Source organism: Aethalodelphis obliquidens, unplaced genomic scaffold (assembly GCF_003676395.1).
Source record: "Aethalodelphis obliquidens isolate GAN/ISIS:26980383/991018 unplaced genomic scaffold, ASM367639v1 scaffold8, whole genome shotgun sequence".
NCBI lineage: Eukaryota > Metazoa > Chordata > Mammalia > Artiodactyla > Delphinidae > Aethalodelphis > Aethalodelphis obliquidens.
The window spans coordinates 2,910,357-2,931,524 of NW_020837952.1; the positions used below are offsets into that span (position 1 = coordinate 2,910,357).

Below are 21,168 nucleotides of genomic sequence, written 5' to 3' on the forward strand. Positions count from 1 at the left end.
CTTCCTCATCCTTCTCTCTCCAACAGCTCCTAGCAGTTTGTTTTGCTAAATTTTTCAGAAATCTTCCTTTTCCTGAAAATACAACATTCTGTAGACCTAGCTAAATCATCTCTCTTCTTCTTTTCAGTATCTATATAGACATAAACCATGTAGCCTTGTGTATGCAGTGTGTGCATAAAATCTTTAAAAAAAGATTTCTGCAACGTCCTGCTGGATTACAAGCCTATTAATAACCAGGACTAGAGTCTCTGTGGAGTCCTTGAAGATGTCTAGGAACAATGACATATGTTCACTTCTTTTCCATCTCAAATCCTCTCCCCTCCTCCCCTCCCCAGCCATCATCTGGCTAATTCCTATTTATCCTTAAAAGCTCAGCATGGCTTCAGCTTTTCCCTTTCTGAACCCTTGAGCTGAGCTCGGGGAGGGGGGGCCCTAGTGCACACTCGGGTCGCTGGGCTGACCTCATCCCACCTGATGTCCATCCATAGGACATCTGTTGTGTGTGTGTTTCCCCCACTAGACAGTAAGTATCTTCAGAGCAGGAATCATGTTATATCATCTTTGTCTCCGCAGCACTAGGCACAAGTCCTGGCACGTGGTAATAATAATAATGACGATAGCTAATGTTTTCAGCACTTACAGTGTACCAGGCATCATATTAACTCCCTTAAGTGAATTGAATCCTCACAGCAGCCATTTATTATTACCCCTGTCTCACAGAGGGGAAGCAGGACTCAGAGATTTAAGTTAATTCTCCACGTTACGGAGCTGGTGAGTGGTGGCGCCAGGTGACGTGGCAGGCAGTCTGGACCCTGTGCTCTTAACTCCAACGATGTAGTACACTCAGTGCGTCTGATGAACCAGGTTCCTCTTTCTCTCCCCATCAGAGCGTCACGATGCCTTGTACGTGGTGGGAGCTCTGGACGAGACACTGGAACTGCGAGGCCTGCGGTACCACCCCATCGACATCGAGACCTCGGTGTCTCGGATCCACAGGAGCATGGCCGAATGGTAAATCCCCTGCACAGCATAGGTTCCCCCGCAGCTGCGGTACCAGTTAAAGTTGCTCTGTAGTCAGCCGTCTGTAGCAGACCACCTACGGCTGTGGAACTCCAGGGGAGCCAGAAAATAAATGGACTGATCCTTGTCTGGCAGTGTGCCGTCTGCTAAGACAGGCTCCGTGGACTCGTGGTGGGGCTGGGTCCTTTTTAATGGTAGGCGCTTACCGTTGGAAGGGACCTAACTGATCATCCGCCTCTAGAAAGTTGGTAGAGGGTGGTGGGAAGAACCATGACTTTCAGGTCAAAAGACCCAGCTAGAAGGCCCAGCGCTGCCAGCGTTCCCAAGGAAAGAGGCTGCTTTCCTCATCTGAAAATGCCTCCTCTGCTCCTTCCTGATTATCAGGAGGATCCAGTGAGAATGTGCTTTGTAAGCTATCAAATGGTAAGCAGATGAAAAGGACTGTTATGATTATCTGGTCCAGGTTCCCTCTTAGTGCGGGAATTCCCCCTACATTACCCCTGACAAAGGATCATCCGACCTCAACGTTGACTAAAAATTTCTTAAAATTAGAACTCTGTAGTTTTTACCTATTTGCTTTCATCGTGGATTCTTAACAGTACAGAATCCATCCAGTTTCTTTTTATACATGTTTAAGTCAGTGTGTCCTTCTCAGGTTTTTTTTTTTTTTTTCATGCAAAGTAGCCACAGTTCTTTTAATGGTTTGTTCATGCTTTCCAGATGCTTCTTTGTCTTGCTTTTGTCAGAGTCTCTCCTCTGAACAGACCTGAACAATGCCCATGAGGTGTAAGAACAACGCAGAGAATGGGCGCCATGGTTACCCCCTAATTTTAACCATTTGACTTTTGATGCTACCAGATATTGTGTACATTTTTCTTAAGGACTGAATCTGTTTTTCAAAGCAGTTCAACACTGCAAAACACAAGTCAGGTCATACCTTCTAACCCAGCAAACCCCACTGAATGTAAGGCAACTTTCTACCTTATAGCACAACAGGAGAGAGCGTGTATGGGGCACTGAGTTCAGATGAGGCCAGGCCAACTCCCTTCCCGTTTGGTATTATAATATAGATAATAATCTTAGTCAAAGCTCTTATGTTGCAAATATCAAGAATTCTCTTCAAAACAACTTAAGCAAAAGAGAGTTCATGGACAGAATACCTGGTTATCTCAGAGGTTCCTAGAAGTCTCTGACCAGCTCTGGATCTCAAGAAAGGTAGAAACAAGGAATGGGAAGGCCATCAGGAACCACCGTCTTCTCACTTTCTAGAGCCATGTGGGCATCCACTTCATTCTTTCTCTCCTCCCTGAAGAGCCATTCTCTGTACTTCTCTGCACACCTGCTACCCCAGAACGTTCAGTCCACGTGTCCTCAGTTCAGGTGACCAGCTAACAATTTTCATTCCCACTTCCAAACTCCCAAGAGATTTTAAATGGCTCAGCTAATCAGCTGTGATCACAGGGGCAAGGTCATGTATTAAAGACGTGGCTGAGAGCCTTCTGGTTGGATCCAAGCGAGAAGGCAGTTCTCAGGGAAAATGGGGATAAGTCTTGGGCAGACACTGTAAGAGATGACATGTTAACTGAATGTCATTGAAATTTCAGTGCCGTGTTCACGTGGACCAACTTGCTCGTGGTGGTTGTGGAACTGTGTGGCTCTGAACAGGAGGCCCTAGATCTGGTTCCTTTAGTGACAAATGTCGTCCTGGAGGAGCATTACCTCATCGTGGGCGTCGTAGTTGTGGTGGACCCAGGCGTTATCCCCATCAACTCCAGAGGAGAGAAGCAGAGGATGCACCTCCGTGACAGCTTCCTCGCTGACCAGCTGGACCCCATCTATGTGGCGTATAACATGTAACCAGCCTTGTGGGGACTGCAGGGGCCATCCTGCAAAACCACAGGACCAAAGACCCGTGACTAGGAGGAAGCTTTCATATGGTGTGAAATAAGCTGAGATGGCTACATTATATCCTTCATCTCATCCTGTGGGATTCTGCAATCACGTGACACACAGGAAAGGGGAATTCTGTGGTAGCAAATGAAAAAAAAATTAACAGTCTGTTGGTCATGAGCTTTGACGTAGTGTGAGCAGCACGTTACTAAAGCAATTACATCCATGTTGCATTTTTTTCATCTGTTGTATATAGTTGTATTTTTATCTAATGCTGTTTTAGAATTTTGTAAGGGAGTTTAATGAATTCATGTGATGGGGTAGTCTGAGTTACACAGTTCCCCGCTCTGTACTGTATTTTGCCATTTTACCATAGTTAGACCTTCTGCGGGTTTTGTTAACACAGAACTACTTGGCTTACTTTCAGTTGACCCATAGCAAATCAGATAACCCACTGAATATGAGAATTACTTTATATATAGAAAATTCTTGATGGTAAAACATTTTGACCAGTGTTTTAAACATGTAAATAAGAATACACATAATTCAGCTAAAAATTGAAGAATTGGCTTGTATAGTTGTAACAACTAAAGTAGAAACATTTCTACTTTGAGAGAATCTCAGTATTCTCTGGATGCAGTGTAATTGAATAGGTGACTAAAAAGTGCAAATTGTTTGCAGGTTTTGCTGCACATTGTACTGTGTCTCTGTTGGCTGGTGTATTTTATAAACTGAAGCTGCCTATGTTTGTTTTTTAAGCTTGCATTCCCAGAATCAGCTTAAGCTTTTAAGAATTCAGCCTGTTTCTACAAACTGAATAATCTCAGCTGAAAAATCAACATGTTAGGAAAAGCTAAGATTCATTAGATCCCACCCAGTTCTAAGGAACCGGAATAACTCACTCCAGCCCCCAGTGTTGAAACCGTCTTTCACGTTTAGAATGACTGCATAAGAATTTAGAATTTCCTCTTTTCCAGGCCCATTGTATACTGTGTCAGCAGTTATACATCTAGCTTTTCTTTTCTGAGGACTGAAGAGCATCCTCTGTTCTTCCAGTTCACGAGGGCGGGGATTTTAAGAACAAGAGCAATAGGCTGGGAAGGCAGTGGGATCGATAGTCACGCGAAGGCATAAGGCCTCGTAACTGCATGTCTCAGAACTGACCGATTTGGGTTGCCAAAGTAGCCAGGCTTATGCTGAAATAGGGGAAGTCTGATGTATGCAAGAAACTCTTTTGAAATAACTGTGGTGCCCAGGCCAAGCGGACAGAGCCTGGGACTGAGTTTGGCCTCTGGCTCGGTTTCCTTTCTTTGGTCTGATACTTCACATATTTGAATATAGTTGAATTTTATTATTTTTTTCTTACAGAAATATTTTTTAAAATTAAAAAAAAAAAACTCAAAGTGAACAGAGTTAACTTGTTAAATCAGAATGGTTCTCTTTGACCCACTCTGGTCTATTGTGTAAATATTTATTTAGACTATTTTAATAATACACATTATTTACCCCACTGTAACATCATGTAAACTAAATATGTTTTTAAACAATTTTTTAGACTTGTAATTACCCTGAAAATAAGGTTTATAATGCAAAGACCAGACCCTTCGCCACGGCAGCACTCCTGGGGGGCTGCCCTTACACAGTCTCATGACTCAAAGCCACTTTATTGCCTCCCTTTTACATAACCCTCTTTTCCTCCCAACTCGTTCTCTGCAGAGGGAAGACCTCAAGACATTTTCCAGTTCCAGATCTCTTTTTCAACATTTTGGATGACGTTAACTTACACATGATGGGAGAGGTTCTAGGATGTACAGGAAAAAAGCACTTGCATTGGGGTAAGAAATCCAGTGACTAGCAGAGAAAACAGCCTGCTTATTTGGAAAGTAATTTTCTTAAGACAGTTTTTAATGATTCACTAATCAAAGCAAGGGACCCTGAGGATCTTCTATCTCCGTAATCCACAAGTTCTAAGAAAAAGGTATAAGGCAGAGTCTATCCTATGGGTTGCTTTCATAATTCTCATTACACAAGTTAGGGTGTCTGCTAGAAATATACTGTGAGCCACATCTGTCATTTTAAAATTTCTAGTAACCACATTTTAAAAAGTAAAAAGAAACAGGTGAAATTGATTTTAATATATTATTTAGCACAATATATGAAAAATACTATCACTTCAACATGGGATCAATATAAAAAATTATTGAGATATTTTACTTTCTTTTTTTCATATTATGTCTTTGAAATCCAGTGTGTATTAAGCACATCTCAATTCGGACTAGCCATATTTCAAGTTTTCAGTAGCCACACATGGCTGTTGGCTACCATACTGGACTGTGCAGATTATACTCATTCCTTCAAATAAAATATTCCATTAATCTCATGGTATGGCCAACTCCCAGTTATTTAGGGGCTGATTATCTAGTTTTGAAGTTCCTCAGGCCTCTGATTTATTGTTATTTTTTTTGCTTTCTGCCTTGTGGCTGCTTTATTTATCTTTTGCCTATCCCCCAAAGCCAGAATAAGCTGGTGGAGGAAAGAAAACTAAGATGCTAAGATGTGTCTTTCGGGAACTTCACCAGTAACTCTGGTAAAGTATCCTCTGGAAGGGGAAGAGAGTCAGTCATTAGTTTAGAGGTGTTTGTGGGATCATCTACAGATCTGATGCCTAGTCTGTTGCAGACTTGGTAAGAAAACTTTCTCTTGGTGACACAACGCTCTTAGTCTTTCCACACTAAGTAGAACCTCTGTGGTAGAACTGACTCTTAAGAGAGGCCCCAAAGGCCATTATTAATAGAAACAGCCTGGCCAAAACTTGGGAACATATTGTGTCTGGGTTTTTATGCCTGTGGGGAGTGGGGGTGGGGGCGGGGGGACTAAAGAATAGCAAGCCCTCATTTCAGATAAGAGAAACCTATTCATCTGAAAGTTTTTGAAACTCTTTCTGCCTCTCAGCAGAAGTAACAAGGTAGATCAGGAAGGGGCTTCCTCAGAACAAATGCCATCTCCTGCATCAGTGAGACCTTGGGAATGACCAGCATGCTAATGGGCATCAGTGAATCTACACTCTTTATTTCCTTCCTGCCTCATAAAGGGCCCCTGCTTTCCCCGTACCAGGTCCTCCTGAAGTTGTGCTGCCTCAGGCTGTTTAGGGACCATTGCCTGTCTATTGGTCATAGGAGTGTCTCCTTAACTTTAGTCCCTGGGCAATGCTTGCTTAATGCTTTTGTTGAATCAACAAAGGGCCCGAGGCCTTAGGCTTTTTTGTTAAGGTCTGTGCCCCAGGCATGGTGCTCAATATCTTGGCCAAATAAATTACTTTCCTTGAATATCCAGGAATCTTTAGACTGAAGCAATGAGGAGTTATCACCTCACCCTCAAACTACAACATGATCTATGCCTTAGAGTTGTTTTTGTTGTCTGCTTTCGTGTAAAAACAAGAGTATTTGGAGCAAGCTGCAGTACTCCAAATACAAAATAGGCCTTTTCTTTATCATTCATTCAACATTTCTGGTTTAGGTCTATGTAGATGGGCCATGTTATTTGTCCAGAGGAAGAGAGTGTAAAGATATAAGAATAATTTTTTAGTCCTAAATGCTGTTTTGTTTATTTTTTGTCAAGATATTTACCAGTGTCAGATTCAAACTATAGTACTGTGTAATTATGTATAAAGTTTTTTTTTATTTATTTGAAATTAGACTAGATATACATTTTTAAATTTAACATCTGGCTGGACAGTGTTCTATTAACTCATTGAATGTGTTTCCTTTGTCTTGTGTTAATAAATATTGATGCCTGATTATGTTTAATGCTTCACACATCGGGAGAATTGATAAATTGGAATTAATAAATTTTAAATTTAACTTCAGATGGTAAGACCCAAAGATACCTGGAGAGGTCTAAGGAAAATGAACACAGAGATCCGAAGTTATAGCAAATCAGTTCTATAAAAGGAGGCCAGATTGAGGAACAATAGAGAGTCATTTTGAAAACTAATAAGCCTTTTGTCCAGACCAATTATAACTTAGTTTTCCTCCTACCCCTGTAGCATTTGGTAGTTTTTAACTATTGATCATACACGTTGTTATTATTTTTTAAAATCTGTAATTGGACTGGGTTTCAGCTTTTCTAAGGTAATATCTCATTTGCTCTCCCATTTCCTGGTTTCAAGAAACTTGATGGGAGTTTTTATCAAATTGAGCATATTCTCAGACACTGAAACTGGTCCTTGAATTACAGTCCAAGCTATTCAGGCAGCTGAGAACTTTTCTTTAACTTAATACACATTTATTGAGTGCCTACCCACTAGGCACAAGTCACTGTGATAACAACTGAAGCTAGAGAGAGAGAAACTCAAGTCACTGCCCTCAAGAAGATACAGGAAAACAATACACTATATTAAGGGTTGCGAGTAGAGGTGGACTGTGGGAGCAGGTAGGATAGGCACCCAATCCAGTGATGAAGGAGGATAATGAGGAATTCGGGCTGGAGGAGGTAACATCTGAACTGAGTCTTGAAGGATGAGCTATAGCCAAATAAAGGCAGCAAGTGGGGAGGCAGAGTTGTATATTCTGGAAACTGCAATTTATTATTAGGATGTAGGGTTTAAAGGGAGAAAAGTAAAAGATAACTATCTGTGGAGGTCTGAGCCAAGGACAGATCACTAAGGGCCTTGATGTGTCAAGCTAAGAATTTTGGACTTTTATCCAGAAGGCCAAAGAGAGCCAATGAGGTGTTTATAGCAAGGAAATAACATGCTCAGATTTGCAACATAGAAGATTATTCTGGTAGTCATGTAGAAAATGGATTGGTGCAGGTAGGGAAAGAAAGGTAAAACCTGGGACAGGGAGATCAGTTGAGAGGCCTTTGCAGAAACTGCAGTGATAGAGCAAAGCACTTTAACCAACGCAGTGACAGGATGGAGACCAGAGACAATGCATGTAAACTTGGGAGAGAGTAAGATGTCAATCGATAAGGAAGGAGGAATCCAAAATAACTTGTAGATTTCTGACGTCGGGAGTTAGGTAGATGTGGAGTCATTTACCAAGATAGGGAAAAAGGAGGAATGGATTTGGGAAAGAAGATGCTGTGTTCCATGTTGGTCACGTTCATTTGAGGTGCTGTGGAGATCCAACAGGCTGCTAAATATTTAGGTCTCTGCCTCGAGAGCTCTGGCCCAGAAATACACATTTGGGAGACATTCTTTTAAAAGTGGTAGTTGAAGCCATGGAACGGATGATAGTGCCAAGAAAGATCACGTAGAGTGAGAAAAGGCCCAATGATGGAGCCGTAGGGAACACGGGCATTCAAAGCCTGAGGGAGGAAGAAGAATCCACAAAAGGGAGAAGGAATGACTGGAGAGATAGCGTCAAAACCAAGAAGGAGCTTGGGCATAGAAATCGAAGGACGATTTTTAAAGAGGAGGGAGTGCCCAGCAGTGCCGAAGGCTACAATGAAGCTGAGAAAACAGGGACTGGCTAGCGTCTGTGGTATCTGGCAACCAGGCAGTCACTGGTAACCTTGGTCAGAGCAGAAGCAGTGGCAGCTATGGGGGCAGGAGGCAGAAGACTGGTTCCGGAGAGGTGTGATGGAAAGTGTGACCGAACAGAGGCTACTCTTTTTAGAAGCTGTATCTACACATAGAAAGGAAAGAGATAGTAGTTAAACGAGGGATGTAGAATTGAGGGAGACTATTTTTAAGACAGAAGAAATAAAATATTCCTGAGTAGAGGGAAAGTTTCCAAATAAAGCAATGAGGGATAATGGACAAAACAAGGTCACTGAGAAATTAAGAGGGGTGGGGATCCAGAGAACAGGTGGAACGATTAGCCTTTAAGGGGAGGAAGCACATTTTTTCAAATAAAACTGGGAAGAGGCAAGATCCTGATAGTAGGAAGTTAGTAGAGGCCTACTACTGATGACCTCCTTCACTTCTCTGAATCTCCATTCTCAGTCTACAGAGATGAATATTCATTTCTGAGATAATCTCTAAAATAAATATGATAGAGCTGACAAAAAATAACATGGAATCTGCAAATAATGGGAATTCCTAAAAAGCAGATGTAAGAGGGAAATTTACATGAAACTCATAGAAACAAAGACTAAAAATAAAATAGTTGTATTCAACTAAAAAAAGAAAAAAAGGGCCCTCTACAAAAGTAGAAGGAAGGAAATAATGAAAGGCAGAAATTAATAAATACAAATAAAGGAAATGTAAAAGGTTCAACAAAACCAGAAGCTGATTTCTTAAAAATAACCTAATCTCTAGTAAAACTTGTGTATGCACATGCACACACACACACACACAAAAAAAAAACTAGTAGGAAACACAAAGGAGAATATAACTACAGCTACAGTATTTTTTTAATCTTGAGGGATTATTATAATATTGCAGTAAATTTGAATTTTAAATGAAACATAATTTTCTAGAAACTATGCGATTTGAAAATTTCACTCAAGAAGTAGAAAAATCTGATTTTTACCAAACCCACAAGGAACAGGTAATCCTTTTTTCATATATAAAATAAAAAGCCACCCAATTCATCGTACAAAGTTAGTATAACCTTGATACCAAAATCAGACTAAGGCAGTGTTTTAAAATTCTAAATAATCTCACTTGTGAAAAGATGCAAAATTATAAAATCTAGCTGTTTTGGTTATCTGCTATGTAGTACACTGCCCCAACTTGGTGGCATAAAACAAAGTCATGCATATATACATTCTGTGCATCATGAATTAGGGCACAGTGGGAACGTCTTATATCTGTCCCAAAATGTCTGGCCTCAGCTATGAGGACTCTTAGGTCTGGGGGGGATGATTTGAAAAGCTTGGGGCCAGAATCATCTAGACTTCTTTGCTCACACATCTGAAGCCCAGGCTGGGATAACTGGAAGACTGGACTCAACTGGGACTGTTGACCGAAGCACTTTAATGTAGCCTTTCCTCATAGCTAGGACTTCTTACAGCATGGCAATTGGGTTCTGAAAAGGAGCATCAGAAGAGGATCATGTTAAGCTGTAAATGTCTCATCCACTCTTGGAAGGCATGCATGTTCCTTCTGTTGCATTCTACTGCTCAGCCCAGATGCAAGAGAGATGACTCTACATCTTGATGAGAGAGAAGCAAAGTCACATTGCAAAGGAGCATGTGGTTTGGCAGATACCTCTGTGCATATGTCTGAAGATATTATATTGGAAAATTCAATCTTCCACACTAGCAAACCAAACCCAGTAGTGTATAAGAAATAATACATGAAAATCAAAGAGGGTCAAATCAAGGATGGTTCAATATTAGAGAAATCTGTTTATATAATACCTCTTATCAACAGCTTAAAAGAGAAAGCCATATGATTATCTCATCTCAACAGATTCAGGGGGGAAAAAAGGTAAACTTCAACATTGACTAATGGAAAAAATTCAAACAGCAAGGAATAGAAGAAGACTTTTTAAAAATTTTTTATTGAAGTATAGTGGATTTACAATGTGTTAGTTTCAGGTGTACAGCAAAGTGATTAAGTTACATATATATGTATATATTCTTTTTTAGATTCTTTTCCATTATAGGTTATTATAAGATATTGAGTATAGTTCCCTGTGCTATATAGCTATACAGTAGAGGTCCTTGTTGGTTATCAATTTTTTATATATAGTAGTGTGTATATTTTAATCCTAAACTCCTAATTTATCCCTACCTGCCCCTTCACCTTTGGTAACCAAAAGTTTGTTTTCTATGTCTGTGAGTCTGTTTTTGTTTTGTAAATAAGCTCATTTGTATTATATTTTTAGATTCCACATACAAGCAATATTATATATTTTTCTTTCTCTCTCTGACTTACTTCACTCAGTATGATAATCTCTAGGTCCATCCATGTTGCTGCAAATGGAATGTTTTCATTTTCTTTGTGGCTGAGTAATATTCCATTATACATATGTATATATGTGCCATATCTTCTTTATCCATTCATCTGTCGATGGAGACTTAGGTTGCTTCCATGTCTTGGCTATTGTAAATAGTGCTGCTATGGCGCATGTATCTTTTCAAATTATAGTTTTCTCTGGATATATATGCCCAGGAGTGGGATCACTGAATCATATGGTAACTATATTTTTAGTTTTTTAAGGAACCTCCATAGTGTTCTCCATAGTGGTTGTACCAATTTACATTCCCACCAACCATGTAGGAAGGTTCCACACCCTCTCCAGCATTTATTATTTGTAGACTTCTTGATAATGGCCATTATGGCTGGTGTGAGGTGGTACCTCTTTGGAGTTTTGATTTGCATTTCTCTAATAATTAGAAATGTTGAACATCTTCTTATTTGTCTATTAACCATCTGTATGTCTTTGGAGAAATGTCTATTTAGATATTCTGCCCAATTTTTAATTGGGTTGGTCTTTTTTTGTTTTTTTTTTAAATATTGGGCTGTGTGAGCTGTTTGTGTATTTTGGAAATTAATCCCTTGTGGGTCACATCGTTTGCAAATATTTTCTCCCATTCTGAGGGTTGTCTTTTCATCTTGTTTATGGTTTCCTTTGCTGTGCAAAAGCTTTTAAGTTTAATTAGATCCCATTTGTTTATTTTTGTTTTTATATCCATTACTCTAGGAGACAGATCCAAAAAAAATTTCTGTGATTTACATCAAAGAATGTTGTGACTACGTTTTCCTCTAGGAGTTTCATAGTATCCATTCTTACATTTAGGTCTTTAATCCATTCTGAGTTTATTTTTGTATATGGTGTTAGAAAACATTCTAATTTCATTCTTTTACATGTAGCTGTCCAGTTTTCCCAGCATCACTTATTGAGGAGACTGTCTTTTCTCCATTATATATTCTTGCCTCCTTTGTTGTAGATTAATTGACCATAGGTGCTTGGGTCTATTTTCTGGGCTTTCTATCCTGTTCCATTGATCTATATGTCTGCTTTTGTGCCAGTACCATACTGTTTTGATTACTGTAGCTTTGTAGTATAGTCTGAAGTCAGGGAGCCTGATTCCTCTAGCTTCATTTTTCTTTCTCAAGATTGCTTTGGCTATTTGAGGTCTTTTGTGTTTCCATACAAATTTTTTTAACTTTGGGGAATTTCCCTGGCAGTCTAGTGGTTAGGACTCAGCGCTTTCACTGAAGTGGGCCTGGGTTCAATCCCTGGTCAGGGAACTAAGATCCAGCAAGCTGCATGGCGTGGCCAAAAAAAATTTTTTTTAATTAAAAAAAAATAATAAACATTTTTTTGTTTTAGTTCTGTGGAAAATGCCTTTGGAATTTGATACGGATTGCACTGAATCTATAGATTGCCTTGGTAGTATGGTCATTTCAATAGTATTGATTCTTCCAATCCAAGAACATGGTATATATTTCCGTCTGTTTGTGTTTTCTTCAATTTCTTTAAGCAGCGTCTTCTAGTTTTCAGAGTACAGGACTTTTGCCTCCTTAGGTAGGTTTATTCTTCGGTGTTTTATTCTTTTTGATGTGATGGTAAATAGGATAGTTTCCTGTTTGCAGATGACATGATACTATACATAGAAAATCCTAAAGACTCTACCAGAAAACTACTACATCTCATCAATGAATTCGGTAAAGTTTCAGGATACAAAATTAATATACAGAAATCTGTTGCATTTCTATAAACTAACAGTGGAATAGCAGAAAGAGAAATTAAGGCTTCTTTGATAGATAGATCATCTGTTACAAAACTACAATAAAAAATACTTAATGGTGATACTTTAGAAGCACTACCATGAAAGTCAAGATTATGATGAGGATGCTTACTGTCTATCACTGTTTCTATTCAGCATTGTACTTAATATTATAGCTAGCATAATTAGGGGAAAGAGAATGAGCTATATGAATTGCATACAAAGGAAGAAAAACATTAATATTTGTAGACAGTATGATAGTCTGTGTTGAAAATACAAGAGAATCTACAAATTTAAACAAATAGGAATTTAGCAAGATTGCTGAATACAGGATAAACATATAAATATCAATAGCATATGTCTCTAGTTTATGATAATGGTGGAGTTAACTTGGTCAGATTAACCCTCCCAAAGATAGAAGTAACTACATTTGAAAAATGAAATGCAATAGGTGACATTTGTGTGTTTGTGACTTTGTGTCTGAGGACATCCCCATAACTCCAAATAGCTTAAGTGGTAGAGAGCCACACCCTATTGGCTTAAGGTGTAAAAGGACAGAGTCTCAGGTTGGCAGAGCAGCCAGAGAGTAGTTAGGTGAGAAATCTATGCAGGGAGAAAGCCTCAGAAGATGTAAGTCCCCAAATCTGCATATAGAATCTGTCAGAATCTTTGACTAATAGCTAAACTAAATTATGTGGAGAAAAACCCAGAGTTCCTGGTGAAACAGAGCATCAGCTAGAAGCTGAAAGAGTTAAGCAGAGATTTCAGCCATTGTCCATGACAGAGGAAAACGAGATGGGAAGTTAAGCCCTCTCAAATTAACTGCCTTCTGGAATAAAAATCACTCTGTAAAAGAGTATAATCCATCCCAATGATAAAACTACTAGAAACCTGAAGAAACAGAAAAATATGACTCATACCTAAGGAAAAAGAAAATCAGTCGATAGATACCAACTGCAAGATCACTCAGATGTTACAATTGGTAGTCAAGAGCTTTAAATCAGCCATTTTATATATATATATATATATATATATATATATATATATATATATACACACACACACACATACATACATACATACTGGGACTTAAAGGGAAATATACACAAATGGATAAACAGATAGGGAATCTAGCAGAGAAATAGGAACTATAAAAAAGAATCAAATGGAAATTCTAGGACTGAAAAGTACAATATTGAAATGAAAAATTGAGGAACTTAATGAGCTTAACAACAGATTGAAGATGGTATAATAAAGAATAAATGAGGCTTCCCTGGGTGGCGCAGTGGTTGAGAATCTGCCTGCCAATGCAGGGGACACAGGTTCGAGCCCTGGTCCGGGAAGATCCCACATGCCGCGGAGCAACTAAGCCCATGCGCCACAACTACTGAGCCCACATGCCACAACTTCTGAAGCCCACGCTCCTAGAGCCTGTGCTCTGCAGCAAAAGCCACCGCAATAAGAAGCCCATGCACCGCAACAAAGAGTAGCCCCTGCTCTCCACAACTAGAGAAAGGCTGCGTGCAGCAACAAAGACCCAACACAGCCAAAAATAAATAAACAAAATAAATTTATTTTTTTAAAAAAAGAATAAGTGGACTTGATGACTGATTATCAGTCTGAAGAACAAAGAGAAAAAAGACTGAAGAAAAAAATAATGAAGAAAGCTTTAGAGTCCTTTGGAGTTCCAGGTGGGAAAGAGAATGGGACATAAAAAAATATGTGCAGAGGACTTCCCTGGCAGTCTAGTGGTTAAGACTCTGTGCTCCCAATGCAGGAGGCATGGGTTCACTCCCTGGTCAGGGAAATAAGATCCCACATGCCACACGGTGCGGCCAAAAAAATAAAATTAAAAAATGTGCAGAAATAGTGGCAAAGCTCCCCATATTTGGAAAGACATATTTACAAACTGAAGAAACTCCAGGAACCCCAAGTGGTATATAGAAAACCACACTTAAACATGATCAAGGGCAAACAGCTAAACTTCAATAAAGCAAAAGTCTTAAAAGTAGCCAAGGGGAAGTGACACATTATATACAGGAGAACAATGATACAATTAATAGCCAACTTCTCATTAGTAATAACAGAAGCCACAAGAACAAACACAGAATGATATATTTAGAGTGCTGGAAGGAAAAAAAAAAGCTATCCAGTTCTATAACTCATCAGACTATCCTTCAAACATGAAGGTGAAACCTCAATCCGATAAAGACCATCTATAAAAACAAATTCACTGCTTACACCACACTTAATAGTGAAAAACAGGATGATTTCTCCCTAAGGTTGGGAACAAGGCAAGAAAGTCTGTTCTTACCACTTTTATTCAACATTGAATAAAAGGCAATTAGGCAAGGAAAAGAAACAAAAGGCATCCAGATTGAACAAGAAAAATTAAGGCTATCTCTAGTCCCAGATGAAATGACTTGTATATATGAAATCCTAAGGAATACACACACCCAAACTATTAAACAAGTTCAGCAAGGTTGCAGAATACAAGATCAATAAAAAAGATATTATTTCTATTTACTAGCCACGAACATTCCAAAAATGAAATTTAAAAACCAATTCTAGGACTTCCCTGATGGCTCAGTGGTTAAGAATCTGCCTGCCAATGAAGGGGACATGGGTTCGAGCCCTGGTCTGGGAAGATCCCACATGCCGTGGAGGAACGAAGCCCATGCACCACGACCACTGAGCCTGCACTCTAGAGCCCGCGAGCCACAACTACTGGAGCCTACATGCCACAACTACTGGAGCCTACATGCCACAACTACTGGAGCCTACATGCCACAACTACTGGAGCGCACATGCCTAGAGCCCGTGCTCCACAACAAGAGAAGCCAGCAAGATGAGAAGCCTGCACACTGCAACGAAGAGTGGCCCCTGCTCGCTGCAACTAGGGAAAGCCCACGCGCAGCAATGAAGACCCAACGCAGCCAAAAATAAATAAATAAATAAAATTTTTTTTAAATTCTATTTAAAATAGCATCAAAAGGAATAAAATATTACTTATTATAACCAAAGTACAAACTTGTATACTAAAAACTATGAAATCATTGATAGAAACTAAAGACCTAAACAAACGGAAGTTCATCCCCGTGTTCATGGATTGGAAGATTTAATATTGTTAGGATGGCAATATTCCCCAAATTGATCTACAGATTCAATGCAATCTCTATCAAAATCCCAGCTGACTATTTTGCAGAAATGGATAGAGTGATCCTAGAATTCATCTGGAAATGTAAGGGACTCAGAGTAGTCAAAACAATCTTGGAAAAGAATAATTAAGTTGGAGTACTTACACATCCATATTTCAAAACCTACTACAAAGCTATAATAAGGAGAGTGTGATACTGGCATAAGGATAGACCTATCAATCAGTGGAATAGAATTGAAAGTCCAGAAATGGGAAAACCTCTGAAACTGTCCCCAACCCAGCCAAGTTAATAAAACAATAACAATATTAATATTGCATCTCAGGGGGGAATGGTGGAGATTAGTGCCATTCATAAGAATGTCAGATTCAGAGGCGTTGGTCCTTGTTTAAATTCACCAGTCTGGTCCCTGCAGAAATTCTTGGATCCTGGGGGATGGCAGTGCACTACTGCAAATTCAACCAGATAGTAGACCCAATTATAGCTGTTGTACTTGTATCTTTGCTAGATCAGATTAATAAGGTCTCAGGTACATGGTATGTAGCCATTGATTTGACAAATGTGTCTTTTTGTATTCCAATGAAGAAAGAAAATCAGTTCTCATAACAAGGAAAATAATTTGCAGCTATGTGTGGTGATGGATAGTAACTAGACTTATTGTGGTGATCATTTTGTAATATACACATATATTGAATCTGAAAACTAACATAATGCTATGTGTCAATTATATCTAATTTTTTTTTAATTTTTTAAAGAATCAGAAGTAGTTCACATTCACATAGAAGGGACAGGAACATACATTTATAGCTTTGCCCCAGAATTACATTACCTGACATCACTCTGATCAGACAGACAGAACAAGAAGTGGTTAGTACGCTGAAGGTCTTGGTAAGCTGCACGCAATCCAGAGGATGGGAAATAAACTCTATGAAAGATTCAGAGGTCTAGTGGTCAGGGGCGTGCTGACATATCCCCTAAGACAGAAAAAAAACAAATGACTGCATCTTGCATCCCCTTTCTCAAAGAAGGAAGCACACTCTTTGGTAAGCAGGCCTCTTCAGGTTCTGGGGACAGTACATTCTATGCCTAGTAATAATGCCCATGAAAAAGTAATACCAGGTGACAGCTTTAAGTCAGGCGTGGAGTCATATGATATTGCAGATTCCGTGGAGGTGACAGTCGTGGAAAAAGAAGCAGTGGGAAGTTTATGGCAAGACCCAGCAGGAGAATCACAATGCAAGCTATTGAAATCCAGGAGCAAGAATATGCCAGTTGTAGTAGAGAATTGTAAGCCTTTTGAAAATAGCGACTGGTGTGCTACTGGGCCATGATAGAGATGGAAAACTTGACCAGGGGACCCCAAGTGACTATGCATCTGGAACTGGCCATCATTGGCTGGATTCTGTCAAATGCACCAAGTCGTAAAGTCAGATGGGCCCAACACCAAGACGACATAAGACAGGAACATTACACCTAGGACCAAGCCTAAGCAGAATCAGAGGACACAAGCACTATGCGTGCAGAGACAACCCAGAACCCACTGTTACCCACTGCAGTTGCACCTAAGTGTTCTTCACTCAGCTCACACCTATGGCCATAGTGGTGCATGGGGGTGGCTCCAGCTGAAGCAGGTGTAGAAAGCCTGTTTGGCTATGGGTGGGTTCTGACCATTTTCAGGGGTAACTTTGAAAGGCAGTTGCAGTGGAAATCTTCCCAATTGGCAGATATTAATGTGATCACCCATTTTGTGTGGAAGGAGAAGTGGCTCAAAGTGAGAATATATATGAACTCATGGGCAGTGGCAAATGGCCTGGCCAGTTGGTCAGTGTCTTAAAGGGAAAAAGACTGGAAGATTGGCTGCAACAAGGTATGCAGTAGAGGTATATGGATGGATATAGGGGAGGGAAGACAGATGATGAAGATCTTTGCTTCATATATCAATGCCCATGAAAAAGAATTCACCATGGAAGAGACACTGAACATCCTAATAGACAGAATGACTTGGCTGGCTGATGTCAGCCGCATACTGGCCATCTCAGTATTGGCACGATAAGCACATGAATGGAATAGATACAGTGGTAGAGATGGAGGCTATGCAGAGGCCCAATGGCACGGACTCCCACTTACCAAGGCTGACGTAGCTACTGCTGTCTCTGAATCTTCAAGTAAATATTGACAGAGACCAACACTGAGCTCCCAAGGTGGCACTATTTAGGAGACTAATTGGCCACTTGATAGTAAGTTGACAACACTAGGCTTCCTCCATCCTAGAAGGGCTAGTGATTTGTTCTCATGTGAATAGACTTACCTTTTCTGGATAAGAATTTGACCATCCTGCCCTCTGAGCCTCCCTCAGCATCACTACCTGGGGGCTCACAAAGGGGCATGATACTTGCAGGCTGCTCTGACCAACATAAAGAAGTTTCCTCCAGGAAGCCGAATTTCATTTCCAAGCTGTCTTGCTACAACTCTGTCATCATAATCTTGAAGGTAAATAACTTGATTGCATACACTCCAACTAGCACAATAACTAGTACTTGTCCATTGCAGGATTTTTCTAGTGAACCAGCTAGGAGTCTACTGCAGTTCACAATGCAAGAAATAGTGATAGGTTGGATTTAGGGGATAGTGGTGAGGTACACAGAAAGGGAGGAGGTCACGTGGAAATAATTTCTCCTGTATCCAGGTGTATTAGTTAGGATTCTAGAAATAATAGCAATCAAAGTAAGCCAGTTTAAATAGAAAAGTGCTATTCATTAGAATGACAAAGGGTGGCTCATGGAACCTAAGGGCTGAGGCAGGCAGCAGGTTCTAGAACTGGGGCCTACAAAGCCACTGGGTAGCTCTCAGCTCATCTGCGTCATTCACAGATGGAAGAGGCTCATTACAAAGCTCCTAAGCTTTAGGATCATTTAACTAGAGAAAGACTAATTTTTGTCCAAAGACAAATTTCCATAGGGGAGACTCTGATGGCCCAGCTTGGGTCAGGTGCCCACTGTTGGTAAGATATGGATGACTGTGAGAAGTTTCCATAAAAAGGAGGAGGGATAGATGGACAGCCCTGTAGTTGTCCACTACTCCAAGGGCCTCACAGACTAGCTCTAGGAGTTCAATTCAAGCATAGTTAAGATGAAGCAGCAAAGTTTCAGAGCTAAGTTATCTGGGACAACTCTGTTTTAGGAGTGTTAGCTGAAACAGTACGATTGTAGTTCATACAATTCCTGCAGGCATTTAGGACCTATCCGTATTTAGGTTTTTAATTTTTGTATTTATTTTTTAATTTTTGGCTGCATTGGGTCTTTGTTGCTGCACGTGGGCTTTCTCTAGTTGCGGTAAGCGGGGGCTACTCTTCATTGCAGTGCACGGGCTTCTCACTGTGGTGGCTTCTCTTGTTGCTGAGCATAGGCTCTAGGCGGCATGGGCTTCAGTAGTTGTGGCACGCAGGCCCTGGAGCGTACGGGCTTCAGTAGCTGGGGCTCGCGGGCTGTAGAGCACAGGCTCAGTAGTTGTGGTGCACAGGCTTAGTTGCTCCGTGGCACATGGGAACTTCCCAGACCAGGGACTGAACCCATGTCCCCTGCATTGGCAGGCAGATTCTTAACCACTGCGCCACCAGGGAAGTCCCCTTAGTTAGGTTTTCCTGCGAGTTTAGACTTGAGTATTGAAAAAGGACAAAACAACAACAAAAAAATTAAGCCTATTTTTAGACTACAAAGCCTACATTTACTAGCTTTAAATAATTTCTGCCTTTTGAGAGCTACCCTGTTCCAGATACTGTTTCACAGCTCTCAAGTCCTCCACTCCAGTTCAGTCCTCTTGTTAACCCATGAGGCTTCTCAGGGTGTGCAGCCAATTCATGTTTTTAGCTAAGTTTCCAGCAGTTATATTGCAGTATCTTCCATACTAATATCCAACATTTATTTAGTGCTTACTCTGTGTCAGGCATTGGCTCTAACTTTACAGGTGTTAAACTCATTCAATCTACAAAACTCCATGGGATAGGTAGTATTGTTAAACCCATTTCATTATAATGTCCCTCTCTCCTAACTAGAAAACAGTACTGCAGGAGAGCCCATGAGGTGTCACCACTGGCTTGACCAGTTTATTTTAAAAGTTACCTTTGAAAGGTAATTGAAAGTTAAATTTCTTTGTTTCACTCTACTTCCTCCCTTCTGAAGTCAAAGAACTGTCCATCTGGTTTTTAAAACTCTTACTATTTGGATAGAACTATGTGCATCATAACCAATACTTTTTTTTTTTCTTCATCTTCAGTTATTCCTCAAGTTGCAGAAGAGTAGTAGGTACAGCTTGTGACACTTCTATGAGAAACAAGGCCAGTGGAAATACTTGTGAGTGGCAGTGTTGCACAGCATAATATTTGATTTAGACTTAAGATACTTTATGGGTGGAAGAGGAACTAAAGAAGGAGCAGTCCATTAACATTTTGAAGGTTTCAGTAATTTAGTTTCTTTTGATGGTTGACGTTTTTCAGTCTCCCCATCCCTCTTGTCCTGATCAACATTTGTTAAGCATTCTGTCTTCTAAGGAAGAAACAACTGAACAAGAAAAGAACAATAAACTTAGAACCAGCCTCCCAGCCATTAATATTCTGGATTCTAGAACGACTGTCACCGGACTTTGTTAATCATGAAAGGCCGACGTCTGAGAATCTCTTCTCCACACCTTACTTTTATAGGGCACTTTGCTTTTCTGTGATATATGACATTTTGATTCTTTAAATAATGTTGGGATATGGGATGAGTATTACACTTTTCCCAACTTTGATAAGAAGAGACACTTAAGAGAGGCTGGGTGATTTGCCTAATCAAAAATGTAAAGTAAGGGCAGTTGCCTATTGTAGGTTTTAATAGGTAGTCAATGAACGACAACTGATAAACATTAGTGAGTTCTTAGGACAGTCGGGCAGAGTAACTCTTGAGCTTTAAATCACATCATCTGGCCCTAAAGGTCAAACCAGGAACGGCTCTATCCACTCAATCAGTTTTACTTGGAGATCTCAAACTAGTAAAATTTCAGAAAAATTCTTGAACTTTCTATCAAGAGCAAACTGAAAGGTTTATCATTTGTTGTTTATTATCACTAGAAAGCCATCAAAGATTTTGCAAGGAAATGAATAAAGAAAAAAAATCAGAATAATGCATAATCCCTTCTCCATAAAGGTAGACACACATTAAAAAATATTTTTTTAAGTTTCTGTAATGTATTAAAATGACGGTGTGATTTTATTTTACGACACTCGATCGTACGTAACTTTTTTCTAGTTTAAAAGCTGGGGTAAATCTGTGCTTCAGCGTGACACACTTAAGTCCCACTAACACACTAACCCTACGAGTACCATGTGGGTGTGGCTTTTTAATCCTTTCACGTGTGTTGAAAGATACAACTCTTAACGCAGATTTCCGGGATTAACATTAGTCTGGGTGGTAAGAAAAGCTGAGGACAAGCCTTCAAG

General features: G+C 39.9%; 1 protein-coding gene across 5 annotated transcripts in view; it reads left to right on the forward strand.

Annotated features, from left to right (window-relative positions):
• Positions 1-6,706, forward strand: part of DIP2B (DIP2 acetate--CoA ligase B (putative)) — a 236,316-nt gene extending 229,610 nt beyond the window's left edge. For 4 of the 5 annotated variants that reach the window (XM_027106260.1, XM_027106264.1, XM_027106262.1 and 1 more), the window contains 2 exons: positions 888-1,011; positions 2,625-4,454. In XM_027106260.1, coding sequence (XP_026962061.1) covers positions 888-1,011; positions 2,625-2,877 — 377 coding nt within the window. In that variant the 3' untranslated portion in view covers positions 2,878-4,454. Of the gene's footprint in view, positions 1-887; positions 1,012-2,624 lie in introns of all 5 variants that reach the window. The other variant, XM_027106261.1, reaches the window with a different exon arrangement.
• Positions 6,707-21,168: the final 14,462 nt, after the last annotated feature.